General features: G+C 42.2%; 3 protein-coding genes, 1 long non-coding RNA gene and 1 other non-coding gene across 8 annotated transcripts; 3 read left to right on the plus strand and 2 right to left on the minus strand.

Moving 5' to 3' along the window:
* Positions 1–16: 16 nt before the first annotated feature.
* Positions 17–7,862, plus strand: vsig10 (V-set and immunoglobulin domain containing 10). 4 transcript variants are annotated; one of them, XM_034597077.1, is made up of 11 exons: positions 110–116; positions 182–206; positions 308–400; positions 476–796; positions 1,530–1,835; positions 3,778–4,092; positions 5,542–5,826; positions 6,125–6,238; positions 6,434–6,446; positions 7,300–7,445; positions 7,543–7,862. In XM_034597077.1, exons 3-11 carry the CDS (start codon positions 349–351, stop codon positions 7,641–7,643), a joined length of 1,653 nt encoding a protein of 550 aa, XP_034452968.1. In that variant the 5' UTR covers positions 110–116; positions 182–206; positions 308–348; the 3' UTR covers positions 7,644–7,862. The 4 variants fall into 4 exon arrangements, with proteins under 4 accessions (XP_034452969.1, XP_034452967.1, XP_034452966.1 ...); XM_034597078.1 differs by lacking the exon at positions 182–206 and having other exon boundaries at positions 17–149; positions 278–400; XM_034597076.1 differs by having other exon boundaries at positions 37–206.
* Positions 4,304–8,790, minus strand: LOC117768581. Its single transcript, XR_004615087.1, has 3 exons — positions 8,171–8,790; positions 5,378–5,383; positions 4,304–4,315 (listed from the first exon to the last, which is right to left on the minus strand). It is a non-coding gene; the product is annotated as an uncharacterized LOC117768581 (long non-coding RNA).
* Positions 8,791–9,379: 589 nt separating this feature from the next.
* Positions 9,380–17,209, plus strand: wsb2 (WD repeat and SOCS box containing 2). Its single transcript, XM_034596373.1, has 9 exons — positions 9,380–9,695; positions 9,889–10,057; positions 11,024–11,226; positions 11,313–11,444; positions 13,560–13,660; positions 14,837–15,033; positions 15,157–15,246; positions 15,327–15,443; positions 16,579–17,209. Exons 1-9 carry the CDS (start codon positions 9,419–9,421, stop codon positions 16,790–16,792), a joined length of 1,500 nt encoding a protein of 499 aa, XP_034452264.1. The 5' UTR covers positions 9,380–9,418; the 3' UTR covers positions 16,793–17,209.
* On the plus strand, positions 12,573–12,645 carry trnar-acg. Its single transcript has one exon. It is a non-coding gene; the product is annotated as a tRNA-Arg (tRNA).
* A 207-nt stretch (positions 17,210–17,416) lies between the features above and the next one.
* rfc5 (replication factor C (activator 1) 5) lies at positions 17,417–21,425 on the minus strand. Its single transcript, XM_034596378.1, has 11 exons — positions 21,223–21,425; positions 20,557–20,621; positions 20,061–20,197; positions 19,895–19,974; positions 19,729–19,802; positions 19,309–19,468; positions 18,915–18,996; positions 18,671–18,800; positions 18,273–18,350; positions 18,032–18,086; positions 17,417–17,939 (listed from the first exon to the last, which is right to left on the minus strand). Exons 1-11 carry the CDS (start codon positions 21,267–21,269, stop codon positions 17,840–17,842), a joined length of 1,008 nt encoding a protein of 335 aa, XP_034452269.1. The 5' UTR covers positions 21,270–21,425; the 3' UTR covers positions 17,417–17,839.
* Positions 21,426–22,406: the final 981 nt, after the last annotated feature.

Raw genomic sequence — 22,406 nt, forward strand, 5'->3', positions numbered from 1 at the left:
TATCCCGTGCAGGAGTTTCCGGATTAGCGCCTTGAGGTAAACAAAGTGACTCCATCAGATGGTGGTTAGAGACCGAGGTGACGGAGTGTCAGGGACAGACAGACAGACAGGTGGAGGTGGAGGAGACAGACAGGTGGAGGAAAAGACAGGTCGGGAGACAGGTGGACAGTCAGAGAGGTAGAGGTGGAGGAGACAGACAGGTGGAGGTGGAGGAGACAGACAGGTGGAGGAGGCAGTCAAACAGGTGAAGGTGGAGCAGACAGTCAGACAGGTGGAGGTGGAGGAGACAGGTGAAGCCGTCAGACAGGTGCAGGAGACATTCAGACAGGTGGAGGTGCAGGAGACATCATGGAGACGGTGGGGACATTAGTGCTTCTCCTCCTGTGTTTATCTGCCACAGGTGAGTTTGACATCACAACCGGGTGAGAGTGAAAATCCAAGTTTCTCCACTCAGCTTCTTCTTCCTCTTCTTTTATTAAAGCAGCAGTTTCAGGGATCGGCTCCAACGACAGGGTCCTGACCGCCGCACCGGGCTCGGACATCACCTTACCTTCGTGTCACCCCGTCAGTAATATGACAATGGTGACAACCATGTGGAGGAAAGTCAACGGAGATGGCGGGACTTCACCGGTCCCTTCTCCCGGCGAGGACCGCATCAGGGTCCTGCCCGGCCACAAACTGCTGATCCAGGGGGTGACACCCGGAGATGAGGGCATCTACCTGTGCAACTGCTCCTCGCACCCCTTTCCTGAGCCGAGCAACAGCTTCTACTCACGTTACCGGCTTCTAGTCACCAGTGAGTCAACCGCCATGTGTCCACTTGTGATGCAACCTCCTTTCTCTCCTGTCTGGAAGACACAAACCGGTTCTTCAACGTAACAGACAGGTCATACAGGCACATGGAGACAGGCAGGGTTGGGTCGGGTTACTTTGAAATGTTGGCGGTTAATAGCAGTAAATGGCAGTAAATAGTCATCCATTGAATTATAGAAGGCCCACTTTTGGATAGAGATTCAAAGTGAGATATTGAATTAGGCTAAAAAAACGGACGCAGTCACGAGTTTCACAAATTTTCAATTTCTCTTCAAACCTATCAAAAACCTTTTTTCAAGTATTTCACATAGTCAGCACTTGTTTGTCAATGAGCTAAATCATCGCTAGTATTCATTCTGCATATATAAGTACTGAGCCTTTCATTGTTATTACATATTTATAGGCCTATGTTTTTACGTGCTAGTAGTGAGTATTTTATGTATATTTATTTGACCTTTATTGCCTTTATTTCAATGGGCCTGAAGCAGTAAAATACACCAACGCGTATCAGGAAAATCAAACTTAATCCAAGGTTTTGTTATCACATGACCAAATTTACAATCCTGCATAAATTAGCCAAATGAGTTTTTGCTCATTGCTGTGTATTATATTGTTATACTGCCAGCAGCTAGAAATCTCTTCCAGTTGGTTATGGATATTGATGAGGATCGATATTAAAGTCATAGTGGTTGTAATGCACTGCACATTTCTTTAAGGTGGTCCAGAGAACGTGTCCATGTCCATCGCGCCGGCCACCGCTCTGTCCAACGGGACGCTCATCGTCTATCGGGGCTCCAGCGTCTCCTTCAACTGCTCCGGCTCCTCCTTCCCGTCGCAGCACCTGACCCTGGCCCTCACAGGAGCCTGGTCCAGCAACGAGTCGCTGGCCTCCGGCTCTGGATCGTGGCTGAGCTACACGATAGAAAACATTCAGCCCAGCAGCCAGGGGCTTTACAGCTGCAGGGCCCACAACAACGTGTCCGATCAGACAGTTCAGAAGAGCCATCAGCTGCTGGTTTACTGTGAGTACCAGGAACACACTGGTCAGACTGGAGGTCTGATCAACACACAGGTTACTTACATCTATTTATTTTATTATGCAGCAATATTGTGTTTCAAATGTGTAAATACAATACAAACACAAATATAAGACCAAAATTAAACTTTCTTAATTCCTGAGTTAAAGAATTTTATTTAGTTTGACAGAACACTCTTTAGTTTATCACTATTCAATGTCTTAACACAACTGGGTGTAAACAAATTTATGATTTTAACTGGGGAAAACATGACCACACAAAAGAAAAATAAACTCAAGATCGGACTAATTATTCATTGCCAGGGTTAATTAGTGTTTAATTGATACAAATAAATAAATGTTATTTATTTAATGAAATAATTAGAAGTGTTATAATGATAAACAATGAAATATTGGTAGAAAAGTAAACAAGTGAACAGACCAATCACAGCGATACAGTTATTTTTCATTTAAAAAGAACAAAAAAGCCAGAAACAGAGCTGTCCTTAATCTTACGGGTTTGAATAAATGATATTGCGCCTAAATAAAAACAAAGATAATGTCACAGAGAAGAAAGCAAACATGTTAAAATCCAAGAACGACGACCATGACCTTTTAAAATGTAGATATTTTTAACCCAATCTTAACCCATCACAAAAACTGAACTGGTCTAACTTTCAACTTAATAATAAATGAGTGCACAGTGAATAAGTGGAGCTGTAATACACACTCTAACTTGTAACTTCTGGAGGGAAAAAATACACATCTGGAAATATTCCCAGTGGCAGGAACAGAGTCAGGAGCGTGAAGCCTGATAAACTGAATGTGAGGCGTCGCACTCGTCCACTGATTCAGAACCTCGACTGAAATATTACACTGAGGACACGAAGAGAAATCAATATCAGTTCACTCTGAAGTTACAACAAATTAATCTGTGCGGCAGCTGATGGGTCGTGGTGCAAGTTTTTTTTGCAGTCTTTAAAGGGACTTCCTGAATTTCAAGCTCACGCTGCATTTTCTGTGTTTTTTCCGATTTCCTGTAATTACTCAGAAAGAAATCCCCCAAAATACATCGTTTGGAATTAAAAGGTTATTTCCAGGGATCTTACCAGTACATGATAAACACTCAAATACATGATAAACACTCAAACTAAAGGATTATTACTTATTGATGGATTCATCAGCTTGTTCCTGGTCTTGGCAATTAAAGCACAGCTATTAGGATTCATAATAATGGACAGAATGAAGCTTTTGTTGTGTTGAGATCTTCATATGCAACAATTCATTAACTAAAGTGTCTACGGGGTCGGTGTATACACATGTAGGAAATAAAGCATATCGTGAGAATCAAAAGAGGAAGAGAGGTTTGTTATTAAAATCAATAAAAGCCTTTATTTGGTTCAAGTGGGAAATTCAATGCCAGAGACACTTAACTTAACTAGTGATGTTTCCTCTTTTTGTATTTTAGAGACTTCCCTAAAGTTAAAAGCGAATCTAACTCGGGAACTCTATGAACAATATTTCCTAAACGCTTCAAAGTGTAAACTATTAACTTCTCTCTCCGGACCCTCAGACTGGGAAACAGACAAAGGGGAAAATAAAGGAAGGAAAAGAATTTATCACTTTCAGGAAACCCAATTTAATAGTAGTCTTCCTGTTTTTATGTTTTAGTACAAAAAGTAAACTAATGACTTTATCCTGGTCTTCCTGTTTTGTTCTTTATCTTGTGTTCACTGCTAAATGTAAAAAAAAATTAAATGGTTAAAGCGTTTTCTTCAGGAAAGTTGTTTTAGGAGCCAGCAGCAAAATGTCGAATCCTCAAATACAGATAGTTGAGTCCTTTCTGAAAAGAGTTCTGTCTGCCGGTCGGCTCATTCTTGACAGTAAATAAACTGGAAGTGTAAATGTCTGTACTTTTTGCCCAGTTCTGACTCTTTCTCCTCGACCAGATGCCCCGGACAGACACCCTGAGTGCATGTGGGCGCCAGCGGCGGACACCTCCCACGCCCTTTTCAACTGCACCTGGTTTGGAGCGTATCCCACCCCGACGCTGCGCTGGGTAGAAGACCAGGGCGACCAGGGCGACCAGGGCGACCAGGGCGACCAGGGCGCCCACTGGAAAGGACACGTTTTCGTGACGGATCTGAGGGACAGTCTGTCACTGAGTTTGAACCGCTCGCTGCTGTCGGAGGGGCAGACTCTGAGGTGCATGGCCAAGAACTTTATCGCTTCAGGGAAGGAGAAGTCGTGTTCGCTCACCCTCAGTAAGTTTGTTGTGGTCAAATGAGCCTCGCAGTGATCCTGAGATGTGCAGCTGCTGAATCTTTCATGTTCTTTCCACCTTAGAGGTCACTGAGCCACACTGACTCTCGGTATTCTTCAATTCAAAGGGGAACAGGGAAGCTTTCGTGTGTTATCGAGCCAAGCAGGTCAATTTTAACATTGGCGCTAACATACGTTTATCTGCTGAGGCTCTGACATTTTCGTCTCCAGCATTTCCAGCATTAAAAAACAACATTAGAAAACAACTAAAGATCTAGTGTAGTACTCTGGATAATTCATGTGGACTCTGTGTTTGGCAGAAACTAGTGAGAACAGCTCAGTTGTGTTGTTTTCATTGCTGCTGATCCCATAAACAAAACCATCTGAACTATAATTGCACCAGTTAACATTTCTCCTTGAAGAAAACCTAACTTCATGACCTGTAGGATAAAGTGCTGCTAATTATCTTTAGGTTTTAGAGATGGATTTCTCAAAGCCTCAGCAGATGAACCCATTACAGTCCAGATGTTATAAATGGTTTGGCCCTGTGATAAGTCCACCCAGTTTGTTCTCTAGTTAACTGAATGGAAGGAAACTAGATACCAGTAGAGGATTGGGAAAGTGTTTTTAATTGAAGGAAGAGAACATTGTGTGTGATGCATCCTTTAGTCACTGATCAGATGCTGCTCCTCCCCTGCAGGTGGAAAGCCCCGCCTGTCGTAAACTCTCACTAGTGCATCACGTGTCTTTGTCTGAGTGTTGCAGCCATGTCACCGCTCTGATTACTCTGTAAACTTTATAGTTTATAAGCTTCTTGTTTAGTTCTCATAATTAAGTTTGTTTGGATTAGTTTGAGTTATGCATTCCCACAAACACCGTGGCCACATGGACGGTGTCGGTGAGTCAGTGAGTCACTCAGTAGTGGGGGGGGTCATCACAGGACAGGTTTGCACAACACACTGAGATGGCGTAAGAGTGTGTGATAGTTTAAACTCTGCGTTTGCTTTAGCTTATCAGCTGTATTTGATGTTTGCAAAGCTTTGAGATCCAGAATCTACCCGCCCTACAAAAGGTTTCCTTACATTTGACAGAACCTTTTCAAAACAATGTACTGTTCATGAAAGCGTTTATATCTCTGAGTTTATGTATTTATTTATTATTTTTACTTTAATTTAAAGGTTTGATATTTTGAGAAATACCCTTATTTGCTCCCTTGCCAAGAATTCAAAGAACGAGCTTGAGGGCGAGCTGGTGGTTTCCTAGTTGTAACATTTCCTGCACACTAACTGTTTTCTAGCTGTGGTGTCTCTTTTCCTGTATGTTGGGCGAACTGGTTCCTAGCTTTAGCTTCACATTTACAATAGACACCAGAGTGGTATCAATTCTTTTAAAAGAAAAATGTAAAATCCTGTGCCATATGATCGGGGGTTTGATTTCCACTTCTCCCCCAGAGCCTCCGTACCCTAAAGGCGAGCCTCTGGTCACGGCCCTGGAGGGGACCAGCGTCACTTTAGCCTGCACTGAGGACGCCTCCATCCCCCCGGCGAACACCACGTGGAGGAAGGGGCTCCAGCAGGACGCCATCGTGCCCGGATCAAAGTACGTCCTGACTGAGGAGGGCCCCGTCTTCAAGCTGACCATACACAACCTCACCAAAGACGACGAGGGCGTGTTCTTCTGCCGCAGCGAGAACCCGCTCAGCGTCAGGGAGCTGGAGGTCGGCCTCACCGTGAGACGTGAGTGTGGGATCAGAGGAACGACTCGGGCCGGTCACGTGTGCAATAATCAACATCACTGCATTTCTTTGTGAGATACCTTGTGTAACTGAATGAAAACGTTTTACGTCAGAGGAGATGATGACACATCGAATTGAACATTCAGTTCTTTCCACATGTGATCGTGGGCCCAGAGGTAGAAAACAAAAAGCCCGTCAGTGCAGGTGTCGACTCCACCTTTGGAATGCTGATAAACCGGCCGCGCCTCCCTCTTCGCTGCTTCCTAATCCTCTGCCGCTCTTCTGCTTTGTCTCGACAGCCCCCTCCGCTTTCACAGGAGCCATCATCGGCGTCTTCATCGCCGCACTGGTCGTGGGACTGGCCGTCATCGTGGCTAAATCGCTGTACTCCTGCCGACACCATATTTGCCTGGGTAACTTACTGTGGCCTCTGGTGCCAATGCACGAAAAGTCACAAATGCATGCAACGTGTTTACTGCCCCACTTAACCTAGAGTGTGATCCTTCAGTGTAATAACACACTGCAGCTGTAATGTTGCACCTGAGAACTGACACATGCAAAAGTGTGAATCAGAACAAATCCACTAACTCTTCACATTTCTGTTTCAGGAGGTGATTTTGGGTGAGTTTGTCACGTTTACTTGTTTTACATGATCTGCATGTGTAATTTAATTCAATCCATCAAATCAAAGGGATGAAAACCAGCTCTTACATTCTGCAGTATTCTACCAGAGCTTCTCTCCTCTCGTGTTAATCTCACTTGTATAAATCCATCGGAAAAGAAGCAGAGATAGAAATGACTGCCTGCCACTCATAGACCATAATGCGATGTTTTTGATGAGATGAGAAGATTGATACCAGTCTTATGTTTGTATGGTAAATACGAAGATACACCAGATGCTATCTTAGCATAAAGACTGGAAACAGGGAGAAACTGCTCATCTGACTCCGTCCAAACTAAACCCAGCTCATGAATGAACATGAGAGTTTTGTCTTCACGTCTTAACTCTGCAAGAAAGTGTCAAACTGTCCCTTTAAAACACGAGGGACACAGTCCACGTGTTATTGGCTCCTTCACTTGTAAACTGATTAACTAGCATCCATGTTTATTTCCATATCATTTTTTTTTTTTATGAGTAAGCATGAAGAAAGTAAGTTTTGGAAAAAGACAGATCCCAAACCTCACAAATACAAATTTTGTTTAACAAGATTTAATTATATTAACATTCAGTTATTGTACATACTGACACCTTTGAATAAACCTAAAGGAACCTATGTGCAGTATTATTTCGTAAATAAACAGATTTTTGTTGTTTACATCGATATTTGGCAGTTAGCAGTATTCTTCTTTGCGGCTTTTGTTAGCTACGTTTCTCAACACGCTGCTGCTGCATGTAAACGAGTCTTAGGTATATTTATTAGTATACGACCTAGTTCCTGACCTCCAGGTGCATAATAAAGTTTCTGCTCTCCAGGCAAACGGAGGACGACCGAAGAGAAGTGCTGAGTCTGGTGGACTCAGACGACGACGAGCAGATCTTCCAGGACGCCGTCCCCCGGCTGCCTCCGTTAACCAACGGCAGCCACATGACGCTCGCCCAGATTCACCAGATCCCATCAGGTAAGGCCTCATCTCGCCAGTTTATTAGATTTTGTAAAAGTTTGTAAAAGATGTGCAAACATGTTTGGTGATGTGTTGTCTTGTCGTTGTTTCGCAGGCGACCACGAGGACGTGGACCCTGGTGACACCAGCTCTCAGCAGCAGGAGGATACTGAACAGACAGAACAGCTGGTGGATCGTGTCACTTATATATTTTAGGTGTTTTTAGATCAATGTTTCTTTTTTTTAAGGTAAAAACAATGAACTGAGAATGTGAATAACTCTGGTGGAAGACATTTGTAAAAAAATATTTCTTTTAATTTGTTATATTGTAAATAGTGTAACGTGCAGCGAGGTCAGGGTCAAAGGGTCAAAGGGTCAAAGGGCCCATCTCTCTCTCCCAGGTGCTGATGAGGATGATGATGATGATGATGGCTGCCACCTGTGTAGATTGAGCTTCTGCATTGGTTCAGCTCATTGGTTCTCCCCCCCCCCCCCAATTCCCCATCAGCCTATCACAGCCCAGGGCTCCAGAATAAAGGGGGCCCATCCCTCAGAGTCTCTTTTTGACTCGGTCTCAGATCAGCTGCCACTTGTGCTGTTTTGCTTTTTGCTGTTTTCTATTGCAACGATCTGTGAGGTTTGTGGGGGGGGAGGTTTGGACATTAGTAAAGTCAGGGTACCTTTTACACTTTTGCACACACAGACTCATGTATAGACACACAAGGATTGTTGGTTGGTGTCACCCTCTATTAAGAATAGACAATAGATTTTTGTTATATTCATTTCCGTTCCTTTGACACCAGCCACGTTGTCCCTCACCTCCCCCACATTTGTAAAAACCTGTTGTCTGACCACACACTTGTAAATACACACCTTTGTCACTTACACCTTTTTGACTGTGTCAATAATTCTGGTTGAACTGTGAGCGTCAACAACAGGGTTTTTAATATTTGTGCGTTTTATTTCTGTGGTTGTGTTTTTGTACAGCGTTTGTTGCTCTGATACTGAGATCAATGTAGTAAATTAAGTTGTTTAATCCAAAAAGTATGATTGTTGTCGTGTGTACGAGCAGTTTAAGACTTAAAACCTTTATTTGTCCAAAGGTTGAAGGTCGATTTTCAAATCAACCACAATCATATAACTTCCTTCTTATTCATAGATTCACGTACGTCTCCTCCCTGTATCGCACACATAATATTTAACTTTGACTCTCAATGTCTGGAATGCATCTCTCCACTGGGCTCGTCTCCAACAATGTGGCCGAGGCAGTTTGTCCCTTATCTTGTGCAACATGAGAAATCAAGAGAATCTCAAGTTTATTTCAGCTTCTTAAAATGACGTTCTACACGTTAAATAAAAGATTTCCATGGAGACATGAATCCTCTGATTTCTTTACTACTTTTTTGTATCTTATCTGTATTTTACTTCCATCATTTACTTCATCAAGTAAATTGTAATTTATTTAAAAGTGGTTTCATAAGGTGACCTTTTTGGCCTCTTGTAGGTTTTGCTGTTTTTAATATGCACTGTCTTTTGTTCCTGGTTCGACAGCTGCTAAATATTTAATCTCAGTCTGAGAACATGTTTGTTGTTGGTTCGGTCGACAGAACTCTTAAGATATAATGTCATAAATAATATAAATGATTAATTTCACACATTGTTCTCACGGGTTCACACATTTTAAACCCTTTTTTCTATTGGTTGTCACAGTCAGAAAGTTGAAATATAATAGAAACATATATATTTAAGACATTTTCCCTCTGATTCACATGTTTTGAATCAGAGGGAAAGTTGAGATATATTGTGATAAATAATTAAAAATATAGATTTAAGACACTTTCCCTCGGTGATTCACATGCTGACACTTGTCTGTTGTTTATCAGAGGAACCAGATGGATTCCTATAATAAAATAAAGCGGGGGGGGGGAGTGGTCTGGGATCAGCGAAGTTACGTAATGACACAACACGGGATCACGTTGTGAAACAGTCCAATGGTGGAAAGTGACGGAGGCGTCCGGGAAACCAGCGGAACATCGAGCGCTCAGACGCCGCGGACATCACAGCAGCTCAGCGGGACTCAGCACCCAGCTCCAACCGGGACAACACGCACCGTGCCCCGGGCTTCGTTTGCATGGACACCGGGGGTCCAACGTACCCGGAGGACGGATTCAGGACGCGGGCGACACCGCGGAGAATGTGAGGAAAGGAGCACCAAACAAAAAAAAACGATGTGCTCCACGGAAAACAACGCGGAGCCGCTCGGGACACGTAAGTGGATTAATGAATAATGGTGTTGTCATCGCGACCCTCCGTAACCAGGCAGCGGGGCGCGGGGGGAGCGTTCACCCGCCGGAGGGGCGCTGCTGGCCCCGGGGGGGGGACCGACGGGTTGTCGGTGTCGGGGAGGGATGGACCTGTCAGCCCGGGTCACCTCACTCTTGCTTCTCCGTCCCTCCTGCAGCCTCGGACCCGGCTCTCCTCCTGGAGCTCAAGACCCGGCGGCCCCCGTCCCTGCTGGGCCGGGCCGGCTGCGAGACCTGGAGCGTGGACTTCTCCCCGGACGGAGCCTGGTTCGCCTGGTCCATGGGTCACGGCATCGTGTGGGTGGTCGCCTGGCCCCTCGACTCCGAGTAGGTTTAACCGGCGGTACTTAAATCCACACGGTGCGTTCAGGTGTCCGTGATCCTGATAATCTGGAGGAGCCACAGAGGAAATAATCAATGAATCTGCCTTTTATTTATCATGTGTATGAAATGATACAACAAGGAAAATGTTATAATAATAATTTTATTGATGAGAGTTCAACAGAAAACCAATACAGAATAAAGTACATGAATAAATAAGAATAATAATCGAGATAAAAGTAAAGTGAATATTGTTTTAGCTGAGAATATAATCAAATCTACCATTTCTGGTCTAATTGTTTTCATATGTTTTACTTGGAAAATTAATAAAATCCCAGATTAAGTATTAATAGATTTGCCAGTTTTCTTCTTCTCGATTAACTGATCAATCAACCAACACCACAACAAACATTTATTAATTATTTACTTGATTAGCCAAATACTTATTAAGTCGTCCTCTTGCTCCTGTGATGCAAACATCACATGCAGCTGTTCTGTTTAACTTGATTGTGACATTAAAAGAGATTAAGAAATTAGTTTTATGAACCTGGAGCAAAATGTCATCGCTCAATAGAAGCTGACTTTTGGAAAGAATTCATATAAAAGTGCAACAGAAACTTGAGTAAAGAAGTAGAAAAAATAGTTTTCTTCCAATTTCTTGACTGAATTCTGACTTTATTTCAGTGTCTCATTTATCCTCATATCGTTTATCACATTGTGTATTTAAAGTCTGGTTTTAATGGCTCCTGAACATTTCTCAATACGCAGTCATATGATATCATTTGTCAGTGTGATCACCTCCCTTCATGTTTACATACCAGTGCATGATAATAATGAAGGAGGCAACATTCAGTGACTCATATCAAACAGGTTTTATTCAGACTTTCCTAGTTGTTACATCTACAACACATTAAGGCCGGATCATTCAATTATTTATAGTATCTGCATGTTTAATGTTCTTCTCTCTCACAGAGACGATCAGAGCGGAGAAACCGACCGAGGAGACAAGAGCTTCAGCTGTGGTCCCCCGGTGTGGGGCCTCGCCTTCGGACCCAGACCCCCGAGATCCGGCGCCGCTGCACGGCCGGTGAACACCTCGTCTAAAGGGAACAACAGCCTGCTCCTGGCCACGGGCCTGGAGAACGGGGTCATCAAGATCTGGAATGTCTTAACAGGTGAGGACTTCGGTTCTGCTGGTGGGGATGTGGTCTGTGCTGTGCTCAGGTTGTAAATGACTTCCTCTGATACGTTCTCCTTTCAGGCGATGCTGTGTTTGACCTCCACGGCCATGAAGGAGTTGTGAGGGACCTGGTGTTCCCTCAGAACGGGACGCTCACGCTCGTGTCGTCCTCCCGAGACAAAACCTTGAGGATTTGGGACCTGGCTCAGAAAGGTACGTGCAGTTTGTGCTGAGTAACGAGTGATGACAAGTCCAGACACACCGCTCCTTCAGAGACAAAGTCCCAGAGAGACTCATGTCTTTTTCCAGAGGAAGTGTGCGATAACATCAAATTCAAGTGGTGTTCACAAACAATCCGTGCTGATACGACTTCACTGTTTCACAACGCAAACACAACTCTTTCTTGTGTAGTTAAAGGGAATAGCTGTTGTTTACATTTGAGGCGGATTCTGTTTTATTTATTTTACATCCTGAGATATCGTCTCTTTCTACGGTGCATAATTTGTTTAATTTTCATTTTATCTAAGAGACTAAATGAACTGATAATTCTTTCCATTCCCGTGTCGACCATTTCCCTAAACTTATCATGTTGTTATATTGATTTCCACTGTTTCTTTAAGATACAATAAACAGCTGAAAAGCTTCTTAACGTCCCACTTGTGCACATTTTATCACTTTTTTAAACCTTTTTTGTCAAAGTATCGTCGTTAAGCTGTTGTGAAAAATGCTTATTGTTCGAGTGGTGTTCACAAACAATTTAAAAACTCCACTATTTCACATGTAGTTAAAGGGAATATCTGTTGTTTACATTCCAGGCGGATTCTGTTTATCTATTACATATCCGGAAAGATATCGTCTGTTTTCATACCGTGTGTTGTTTTCATTTGACTTTGCACATTTGCACGTTTAGCTCATTGACTTCATTCTTTCCATTCCCGAGTCGACCATTTCCTCAAACTTATCGTGTTTCTATATTTATTTCCAGTCTCTGCTGCAGCCCAGTGTTTCAATAAAGTCCAATAATCTGCTGAAAAGCTTTGAAACTTCACATTTTAGAATTTTTTTATTTTTTGTTGTTTTTGTTGTGAAAAACACTCCTTGATGGTGAGTTCAAAGACATTTGTAAAAAATCGGCCATTCGAAGACTTGAGTTTCAACTTCTACAAAGAAATCGGATGATTTAAGATTAGGTCGATCTTTACTTTCTTAAAGTCATCGTCACTATGTAGAATTAAATTAGCGGCACGTTGTACACGTGTGGTTTTATAGCGACGATTAATAAGGTGTCAGATTCCGGAGCGCGCTTTAAGGAGTGTCTGGTCACCATGGTGATACGTCCTCGGGCCAGTGGCGCAATGGATAACGCGTCTGACTACGGATCAGAAGATTCTAGGTTCGACTCCTGGCTGGCTCGAACTTTTTTTTTTTTGCTTCAGACTTTACTTTTCTTTATTTGTTACTTAGACATTTATGTAGAAAATAATTATAATATTACTTTTCACGTCAGCTTCTGCTTTTATCTTTTTCCTTTTTCTCTTTTGATCTTCACCCGGAAGCTGCAGTGTGTCATCTTTTAAAAAAACAAAAAACAACGAGGCTTCATTCTGCTGCTCATCCACCAAATTTAAGTCACTGCAGTTTAAAACAATAAAACAAAATAAACAATATCTGAAATTTTGGGGATAAATAATCATAATTTTACAAGAATTAAGAGAATTTTATTTGTTAAACAAGCAGTTTTTCAGTCCTTCAGGATCCAAAACCTACAACAGCAACACTTCACCAAACATTTCCTCCAGTTCTACCAGAAATGTTTGATTAACCTCGTTATCTAAACACATATTACAACTAAGTAAAGATTTAAAATATGACACTGACATGTATGATAACAAGACCCGAAATCAATGTTCAACACATGAATAAAACCTCAGGAAATAAATGTGTCTGTTCATCCAGATCAGATCATGTCCCTTAGTTTGAATTAATAATTAGTAAATGTATAATAATAATGTTCTTCACCAAATCAATAATAAAACAATAAACGTAAATAATTTTTGATCAAATGAATAAAATGCAGACTGTATTGTATGGACTGAAACCTGTGGATATATCTGCAGTGACTCTGGTCTGTTTATGATAAACAGTCGACTACGAGCAAACAGGAGAGTTTGTAAACCGTGTTTCTCTCTGTGTGTTCATCACCTCGTCTGTGTTTAATCACCACTCGGTGCAGCCGAAAGTAAAAAACCCTCTGTTTGAATAAAGAGGTGAAAGCAAACAAATGTTCCCGTTGAAGTGTTTAAACACTGAATGTGCTGTGTGTTGCAGGTAAGAAGGTGCAGGTGCTGTCGGGCCACAAAGACTGGATCAGCTGCTGCTGCGTGTCTCCAGACTGCAGCATGATCGCCTCCGTCGGGAGGTTCGACCGAGTGAGTGACATTATGGAGAAGTTTTAAAAACCTGCAGAGTAAAGAGACACACGTGCATCAGAAGCAGCGATAAGAGACATGATTGTATTTATTTGTTTGGTGCATGCTGGGATTTTTATACATTTTTAATATAGAGTATAAGAGTTCCAAGCTACAATTCTTCAAAATGTCTTCGATCCTTTTTTAAAAAAATCTTTGTTCTGTGTCAATTTCAGAAATATTTTTACCTGCAGTTTTGTGTCAAATCTATGAATTTAATCACATTTTCCATTTTAAATAGTTGTTGTAAAAGGAGAAAACATCCTGCATCAAGTGTCAATGGCCTGTGTAGTTTGATCCTTTGGTTTGAGGTGTGGTCTTTGAGTAATAGATTACATTGTTATTAGTTAGTTGGCTTTGTGCAGGCAGCTCAGGACTTTGGGATTGTTCAGACATAAAGATTTTTAGTTCATTAACTTGTTAAAAACTTGAAAAACAGATTCTGTGCCGTATGCTCGTGTAAAAATGTGAACTAAAGGCAGAGTGCGTTGTTTTTTAACTCCTCTTCTCTTTTCCTCTCTCATCTTTTACTTGTGTGAATCCTCACGGTGAATTTCAGCTTCTGATCACGAGCCTGTTTTATGTGATCATGAGGGGAAACGTTTCCTTTGATAGCGAATAATTGTGGAAGATTTTATCGGCTCCAACATTTAGTTATGTGTTGTTTTTTTATCAAGCACTGATGTAACTGAACGTCCTGACTAAGTTACATGAAGCTTTTCAGACATTTGATTTGTGATATAAATCTCTCGCTCGATGATGCAGCGATCTGCTTCTCTTCATCCTCGCCTGTGTTGAGTTTCTGTGAGACAGACAGAAACATGAGCCGTTTCATTTTCATTCTGAGACATTTAAAGCAGCAGGAAGCTTTTCCAGACCTCGACTCTGACAAGTTGTCACGAGAAAGAGAAACAGACGACGTTTCACTGAGCAGAACCAGACTTTAAGATCACAGTCACTTTAAACTGTGTTGCTGTGTTGTTGTAAATCTGCAAATCAAATCAATAGATTGTTTATCATTGCAGCTGCTTCATGTTTGTAGGCCAGGAAACTTTGAGCCTTGATGAAATCCCTTTAAATGAGAAGGTAATGATCCTCACAGCAAAGTAACCGCTGCTCCTTGCCCCCCCTCATCAGATGGTTTGTCTGTGGAGTTTACGCTCGTACACGTTCATCAGAAACCTGACCGGAGGCACCAGGAAGACCTTGTACCTCATGTCTTCCTGTGACTTCTCTCCTGACGGGGCGCTGCTCGCCACCGCGGCCTTCAGCGGCTCCAGCTGGTGGATCGACCTCTGGGACCCGTACACCGCAGAGAAACTGGCCACTCTGGTGTGAGTTTACACTCAAGTCTCCTCTTTTCCCAACAGTTTACATTCAAGCCATGAACATGAAGGTTCCCTGAGCACAAGGTTTTTATTGTCATCGTCCCTAAAAAAACTTTCTTTCCTCCACAGTGACTACTTTGGCGATTACGGGCAAAACCAGATCTCAGCAATACAATTCTCTCCCAACGGTTTGCACTTGTCCATCGTGACCGACTGCAGGTGAGCGGGTTTATCACGTCGTCGTGTGAACGTCTCTCGCACTTTGCAGAAACTGATTTCAGACACGTGTGTGTTTGCAGAGCTCTTCTGATCTGGGAGCCGGGAAACAAAGGGATGGTGATGCAGACCAAACTAGACAGAGACTCGAACGGACTCTGCTGCGACTACCATCCACAAGGGGGCGTGGTCGCCACAGGGTAAATAAATCAACCTCACAAACTTCTGACCCCATGAAGACGCTAAGAGCTTCTTAGCTTCTCCTCTGACAGGACAGTGTGAACAGTGTGAATCGCAGCAGTAGATGGAAAATAATCACAATTACTCCTGCGGCAGATTCCACTTCTGTGCCATCCCTCCAAATGAAAAACAAACTTCTTTTCTCAGCCTTCAACTTCATCACATTCCTTCTTTTAGAAGTGTGTGTGTGGTGGGAACACATTTTTCACACGAAGTCATTTCATCTGTGGCATCAGAACATGTTTCAGCAGGAACTTCAGAAACTCCTGCTGCTTAAACTGAGCAAACCAAACCCTTTAAAAACCGATTATTCCTGAAAGACTCATTACAGACAAACTTAAAAACAGTTGCTTGCCTAATAACATTAATAGCACATGTGTAACCCACAATGCAACACTACAAAATGCTGCTGCTACTCTCTCAATTTAAAAAGAATGAACGACAGAGCAACTGTTTATAAGAACAATCCTTTAAACCTAATGGTACCTGCTCTCTCTGCAGGTACTGTGTGGTGGTTACTAGGCCTCAGGCTAAGTTACTTGTTACCGCCTGAGTCTTTTGATGGAAGGGAAACTTGAAAGGACAAATATCCATAAACACAAATACAATCCCCACAGAAGTTCACTGAAACAGCAGGATGTCACTCAGCAGAACTCGTCCCCACATGAAACCCCATTTAAATTCTCTAGATCCAGATTTATTTACTTGGATCTGAACACATTCATAAATAACAATCCCCTAAACATGTCTGAGTTCTTCATAAAGAAACATGAATTATTCTGTGAGACATTAAGGAAAATGTTGAAAAACTTCCTATCTTATAGTTTAAAAAATCCTGGATCTGCCCCGTGATACCAAACGTAATGGGTTCATCCCTGACTGATCCCACATCCTTCCACCCAGTTAACACATTCAGTTGTTTTTGCGTAATCTTGGTTATGAACAAACATAAATTTCTTCAAATGTTGCTTTCAGGGCTTTTACCAAAACATCAACTCGTGTTCAACATCTCACGTTCAAACAATTACATTTTGAACCTGCACGTTCTCATGTTTGCTCACACTAACTGTGTACGTCCCCCCCGCCCTCCGGCAGAACCAGAGACGGCCACGTGAGGTTCTGGAAGGCGCCCAGGATGGTGCCCAGCCTGCGCCACCTGTGCCGATCCATCCTGCGCCATTCGGTGTCCACGCACCAGCTGGAGCCGCTGCCCCTCCCCAAGAGGATCCTGCAGTACCTCACGTACAGGAACATCCCCGAGCGCCTCAGGACCCGAAGCTCCTCAGAGGAAGAGGAGTGGACAGGCTGAACACGAACATTTAAAAATAACCGAACAATGCAACTAAGTGATTATTATACACTGACCACTAATAACATGCCTTTGTTTGCTGATTGATTAAAAGATGCTTCCACAGCTCGGCGCAGGAAGCAGCTCTTAACGTCATCGGGTTTAGATGCAACATTTACTGCACTAAAGGATTTAATTTATTGCACTACTACTGTAAAACGATGTATTAACTCAATGCTCACATGCTTATATATGACTTGAATATCACACTTTTATACTGTTAATTTATTGTGTACATATCTAATTCCTAATTCCTGTGTTTATCATAAGGGAACAACACACGACCTGCGACTGTACCTGCACCTGTTTGTTGTTAATGTAAAAAATAGAAACTGGAATATATAGGAAATAATTTTATTAAACAGACTTAAACATTTACATGTCTCAGAGCTTTTATTTTTTACAGACAGACGGTGAATTTATCAGACACTGATAATGAAGAGTCCATATTTCAACTAGGTGCCCACAGAAGGGATCAGTGTTAGTGCCTCGGGGACAAGATGAACTGTTTTCCATTTGAACTCAGTTCACTTGGGAGTGACTCAGATATTGTAGCTGCTAACGTCTGCCGTACGCTCAGTCTGTGGAGAAGTGCTGAGCAGTGGACACGTGGAGACATCTGGTTCCTCCCAAAAACAAACAAAGTGGTGATTTCACACCGTTTTGACCGGAGGTGGCAGATTGAAGAGCTGAGAAAAGGTTGCTCGCTTCTTTCCAACCAATTGAGAAGACGCTCTACATCCTTCCAGAAAGAACCTTGCAGGAATTTGTTCAAACTGTCTAAAAGGTTTTAGTAACATTTAAAAAGACCACAGGATAGTAAAGAAGGAAACAAAAGACCAACATCTCTTTGAAAGTTTCTCTATCGCCGAGTTCTGGATGTAGCAGTGTGGTCCAGTGGCTTTTCACTGTGGTACAAACAGGAGTAACTGTGGCCACTCATGAATCATTGACTATTTCTTCCTCTTCACGTGACTCCGGTTTACGGTCAGGAGACGGTTACTGGATCTACGAGGCTTCGCTGACCACCAGGTCCCTCACTGCCTGGAAAGCTGCCACCATGGAGCTCAGCTGGATCTTCTCATCGGTCCCTGAGGCGAGTCTGTGTCTGAGGAGACGACAACATGATCAGAAACAAGGAGAATCTGACGCGGTGGCAAGACTTTGATTCCAGTTCATGTTCGTTTACATCTCACTTACTCTATGTCGGCCAACTTGATGAGCAGACCGATCCGGATATCGGGAGGAAAGTCCACTTAAAACGGGGAATAAAGAATAAACGAATGAATTTGTACAACACGGTTTATGTTTTTAGGATTTCTTTAAATAACAGAAGAAACACAAACACATAAAAGTCTTATTTTAAGCCAAAAATCTTCATTTCCATTTGAGTAATGATTGAATATTCGTGTGAAGACGTGTCCGTTAGCTGCGGCCTCACCTCTGTGTACGAGCAGGTGAACCTCAGTGAGGATGTCTTGCAGAGCCAAACCTTTCAAAGTCTTCAGCTGCAGGATTTCTGAGAGGACGACGTTAAAGACTTTCAAGATGAACCGTTTATACGGTCTTTTTAATTCAGTTTGAGAAGTTACTGCGTTTGAGTCTATTTCTTTCTGCACTTTTCCTTCCATTTGAGTGTCAAACAGATTTAGTAGCTTCAACTCTATGACGCTGTCAGTCAGTTTAATCAGTTGCAAGAAAGAAATTCACTGAATAACCAGCTTCTTTAGGATGTTTGGTCTTTTCTGAATTGTACAGAATAAGACTAAAAACCCTGGGTTGCATGTCACAGACTGATTATTGTTCTGCTGAGTGCATGAGCCTGGAAGACAAGGATACGTTTGTATGATGCGGTGAAGTCCTTGTTGAGGGACCAGTCGAGGATGTTGGCGATGTCTGAGCGGAGGGGGTGACCTGTGCAGGTGTACACTGTGTCCTCTGTGACCTTCCCATACGCCATGCTGGTGCTCTGGAACCACAGAGTCACGCTGGTTAACCCCCCCAAACACTGATGTCTTCAACTAACATGGAAGGTTTTGTTTAGCAGATGTTTTAAAAAGCCAGAATGATCACGATGTCGTACCTGCAGGATGTTGAGAGATCTCCTCATATCACCGGATGATAAAGTCACGATGGCTTTCATTCCATCTGGAGTGATGTCAATACTGACACAGAGAAGAAGCAATCTTTGAATCAGCATTGAATAAGTACTGTAATGTTTATATTTGTAGATATTTCAAACATTTGTTTTATATTTGCTGATATTTAAACATATATATACACTGTAATGTATCGCTAATTGTGATATCTTTGTATAAATGCCATAAACTAATACACACATAATTTCAATCTGCTATTACTGATCTACATAATCTAAATTCAGGCCACTCTGTGTGACTCACTAGTTTGCAGATGGTAAAAAGAAAAACACGTTTCTACTACACTACACAACACAACACAACACAACACACACACACCTCTCCTGCTGGACCACATAGTCCAGTCGGGGAATCATCTGGTCTGGGGACAGCGGGCCGAAGCGAAACCTGGTGCAGCGAGACTGCAGAGCCGGGATGATCTTGGACAGGTAGTTGCAGATGAGACAGAAGCGAGTGTTTTCTGTGAACTTCTCAATCACTGAGAGAGAGAGAGAGAGAGAAGAGAAGAGAAAGAACAAGTCAGAAAGAAGCTAAAGCTGCAAACTGGCCATGAACAGAGTCTTTGTTCCACAAGTTAAAGTTCCAGTTTGAACTAAATCCGCAGATCTTCACACAGGGATTTTATAAATGATTATCAGGGTGGAACGAGCCTGTGATTCACCAGCAGCCAAATTGTCCGGCTGCTCATTGAGCCGTGTGGCTCACAGTGGGCGACGCTCGGCCGAACAGATGGCTCACCTCGTCGCAATGCATTCTGGGCATCCTGGGTCATGGCATCGGCCTCGTCCAGTATCACCAACTTGAAGCCCTTCCTGGGGGACAAGGGGGGACGGACACAACGGCAGTTTGAATACCTCCTCTTGTGGTTATGGGTTGCAGATAGAGAGAGAAACTCCAGTCTTACTTGAAGATGGTGCGTGTGCTGGCAAAGCTCAGGACGGGACCTCGTACAACATCGATTCCTCGGTCATCCGATGCATTTAACTACAAAACAAAACCAGAGATAAACATCAGATCAGGGGAGCCACTAGAAGCCGTCGCACCAGAGTGAATAAAAAACACTGACGTACCTCCAACACCATGGAGTTGAACTCTTTGTCCTTGTACAGCTGCCGGGCACAGGCCAGGATGGTGGAGGTCTTGCCGGTTCCAGGGGGACCATAGAACAGGAGGTGGGGGAGCTTCTCCTCGCTGATGAACCTCTGGACTGTGGAGATGATGAACAGGGGTTTAAAAAGAATAACTGTACGTAGAAGACATGGCTCTTTTAAATCATACTACTGATTTAAAACATCAGGACAAGTATGAAATCTGTGGCCTTTGTTATTATTTTATAATGTCAAATTAAAAAGACATGACAGACAGAAGTTATCCATATTAAAGTTTATAAATTTTGTCAAACAAACATCTAATAACTTCTTTATTTATATTAATGTACAATTTGGGTTCTTTACACAATAAATCAGACAAAACTAAAACAAATATAAGTTAGATGTTGACTCATAAACCATGTTATTCTTCACTTAATGAGGTTAACATATATTTAATACATGTACATATACTTACTGGTGGTCAGAATATCTTTGTGTGAGATCAGATCATCAAGTTTCTGAGGTCTGTACTTTTCGACCCTGGAAGCAGAAACACATCGTTAATACACATATATTACAAATACTTGCTCTTGCTAAATGACTCTTGCAGTATTTACTACGATCTCAGTACTTTATACTGGTTTAAATATAACGGATTAGCAACGTCAAACTCTGACAAGTATCACGTCAGAACGGACCTCATTTAAACTTCTCCACTTTATAACATCGTATTGATGTGTTTGGGTAAATAAGCGATAAACTTAAGAAACACTCACGACCTCACGTTGTTTTGGTGTCACTCTACAATTCGGCACACACGTGTTTGCACCACACACAAATAAAATCAACTAAAATGTGCAAGTTTAAAACTCTTGGCAGCTGCAGCAGCACAGCAGCGATGCTAGCTGCACTTATTAGCCATCACAATGCTACAGACTGGCCGCGGATCAGTTTTATTCATCCACACAAACACGAGGAGAATCTGACGTTTCCCAGTTAAAAGCTTGAAAACTGTTTTGTTTACTTCTCGGGACACAGATCGACACGCTGCTTCCTGCTAACTCACCCCCCCCACACACACACACACAGGCTACAGGTTAGCTAGCTGATGCTAACCGGCTGTGAACAGCTGTGCACTCACCAGGGAAGGTTCGTGGACCGTCTCGGGTCTTTACTGGTTTCCGCCATGAGTCCAGTTCTCTGTAGAACTCAGATCCACGTGAGTTTGATTTGTGCTTTTACTCTTTCAGCCTCGTTTCCGCTGCTGCGTTTCGCGCGCTGCACAACAAACCGTGCGTCACGCGTCACGTCGTACAGCCAATGGGATCGCTCCGTCCGCTGCGGTGGGCGGGGACTATGTGAACACGTTAAAGAAAACGTCAAAATGTCCAAAATGAAAACTTTAAATATTTTAATAGTTTTGTCTCACTGGGTAAAAACATTTCTGAAACAATCCTAATCTATATAATATTAATAAAGTTAATTATAATAATGATACACTTTTAATTTGTTTAGCACCTTTTATACAAGGAATGCAGCTGAAAGTGCTTTACAAACAATATGTATTAAAAATAAAACCTGTTAATAAATGTTCAAATGTAATTCATACAAGAGAAAATATATAAACGATTCAACTAAGGATCAGTCTTCTGAGTTTGGACCTGATGTTTGCAGCTGTCAGAGTAAAACACTAAAACATGTGTCCAGATCAGATCCTTCACACCAACCAGTCACATTTAACAATTTAGACTCAGCAGTACTCTATGTTTGCGTTATCGTGTTTTATAAGATAATTCCATCACTGTCACGATCACTTAGAGCCGGTGGGCTTCTTAAAATCCTACATACACACACTAGTATCTTGATTTCATTTCTACAGTTTAAGGAAACACATCCAAATCAACCTCCTAAATAAAATTCACCACCACTTCACTCCAACAATTTTATTTTATTTTATAACTTTCACATAATTTTGAATTCAGAACTTTAGTTTGTGTGAAAGTGGATTTAAATAAAGGACTATTTGCTTGACCTGTTGTGTAACCATTCAACAACCGTGTCTGATTCTTTTATATATTATACACACTTATGTGAACAATCATGTACATGTTGTGTCAAAGGTGCAGTGTAGCCTACTTGCATATATTTTGTATTTGGAGCCGAAACCAATTCTTTACAAGTGTAGTTCCCATCCTCTTCAACGTGTGACCCCTTCAAAGTAATAGGAAATATCAGTATTACAAAAGAAAAAGCACAATTCTAATAATAATAATAAACATAATTTTGTGTAACAGAAATATACAGTTTTCTTTCTTACCTCTTTAA

The sequence above is a fragment of the Hippoglossus hippoglossus genome, chromosome 9 (assembly GCF_009819705.1).
Source record: "Hippoglossus hippoglossus isolate fHipHip1 chromosome 9, fHipHip1.pri, whole genome shotgun sequence".
Taxonomy (NCBI): Eukaryota; Metazoa; Chordata; class Actinopteri; order Pleuronectiformes; family Pleuronectidae; genus Hippoglossus; species Hippoglossus hippoglossus.